Source organism: Haplochromis burtoni, unplaced genomic scaffold (genome assembly GCF_018398535.1).
Source record: "Haplochromis burtoni strain Fernald_Lab_line unplaced genomic scaffold, NCSU_Asbu1 Contig_24, whole genome shotgun sequence".
Lineage (NCBI taxonomy): Eukaryota > Metazoa > Chordata > Actinopteri > Cichliformes > Cichlidae > Haplochromis > Haplochromis burtoni.
This window is the reverse complement of record NW_024582385.1, coordinates 1,143,698-1,145,267: the sequence shown is the minus strand read 5'-3', so window position 1 is coordinate 1,145,267 and position 1,570 is coordinate 1,143,698. Positions and strand designations below refer to the sequence as shown.

At 37.8% G+C, this 1,570-nt stretch overlaps 1 protein-coding gene across 1 annotated transcript in view; it reads right to left on the bottom strand.

The window, feature by feature from the left end:
• Nucleotide 1: 1 nt before the first annotated feature.
• Nucleotides 2-1,570, bottom strand: part of tmprss2 (transmembrane serine protease 2) — a 9,820-nt gene continuing 8,251 nt past the window's right edge. The window contains exons 13-15 of the mRNA XM_005936003.2: nt 590-732; nt 352-504; nt 2-10 (exon numbers count right to left, since the gene is read on the bottom strand). Coding sequence (XP_005936065.1) covers nt 2-10; nt 352-504; nt 590-732 — 305 coding nt within the window. The remainder of the gene's footprint in view (nt 11-351; nt 505-589; nt 733-1,570) is intronic.

The following is a 1,570-nucleotide window of genomic DNA, read 5'->3' as shown; positions in this document are numbered from 1 at the left end:
CTCAGTTATTCTATGGAGGTAAAGAAAAAAAAGTATGATTAGATTTAGGGGGAAGAGCAGATTCTCTTTTGTTCTCTTAGATGATTGTTAATCACCAAATTATGTATCAGAGAACATAATTTTACACAACATGAAAAACAGTCAAACATTCAATGTCATGTACAAAGTGAACAGAAGAGCACAGTATACGCACAAATAAAGCACTGCTATGACTTTCTAGCTAAACTTACAAATATAAATGTATATTTGATGTGGCAGAGAAAATACAGGATAAACATTTGACACCACTGATTAATCAACAGATAATTTCACAGGACTTTATTCTCTATTCTCCTCCCATTGCATACGTACCTGTATGTTTTCATATATCCAGTCAATAAAGAATGGTACATTGGCATAGACTCCTGGCTTGTTCTTCAAAGCACATCCATAACCATAGCTCGTAGCTCCTGCCAGCCACCATCGATCTCCTTCTTTCACGACCAGGGGACCTCCACTGTCACCCTGCAGCACACAGAACCACAGACATATCTCAGGTTGTACACGTATTGCTACATCTCAGAGTGTGTGACAGGAGGATCAGACTGACCTGACAGGAGTCAACTCCTCCCTCCAGGCTACCTGCACAGAACATGGCCTTGGTGACTTCACCATTTAATACTTCAGGTGCATTACAAGTGGCCCTGCTGTAAATGGTCACCTTGGCTTGATTCATTATTTTGGGGGTTGGCCCTGGAAAAAGGATTATTCACACTGTTAACTCAGACAAACATGAAAGGCAGTGCTTGCTAAGTCCCATCTGAAATAATCGACAATGAAAAATGAAAAGGAGCGTCACAGGTTTCTCACTCAACGTAGTTTATATTAGACAGTGCTGTGAAAAAGTATTCAACCCCTAAATTTGTCTTGTGTTCTTGTGTTTGTGTCAACGTGGACACAAACTACATTGACAGCTGCTGGAATAGACCCACTCAGGTCTGAATACTTTTTTTTCATTCTGAGAAGCCTGAAGCTGGCTCAAAGGTCCTGTCACTAGCACGTTAATCCCAAATCCAAGGCCATAAACACACTGTATATTGTTAATAACAAGTAACAAAAATCCAAAACAGCGGTAGTAGTTTTTACTCTTCTGCTCTGGGTCACACACTGAACTTTGTATTTCTTTTCATTCTCAGTTGGAAAGAGTCTGTTCTGCTCACTGGCTTTATTTAATATCCATTTATGTTCCTATTAACTGAGGATATCACAGTCACTAGTTTAAGAGTCATTAAAAAGTCTTGTTTAACATGGACAGGACATGCCTAACTGTTTTACTTTTTCATGGAAAAAATGTAGTGGTAGCTATTAGTGAAAATATAATAATGAACTGGTGGTAGTTGCATTTATTGTAAAGAAGAAAAAAAAGGTGACAGTAAACATCAGATCAGTTTTGATGTCCTAATACTGACTCCATATTTCTGGTATTGCTAAAAACAGCTTGAATAAATTTAACTGAAGTTAATGAAACAGATGTTAATCAATCAATGACATTCATTCACATATTGTAATAGTCTAAACAGTGTCTGCCTTT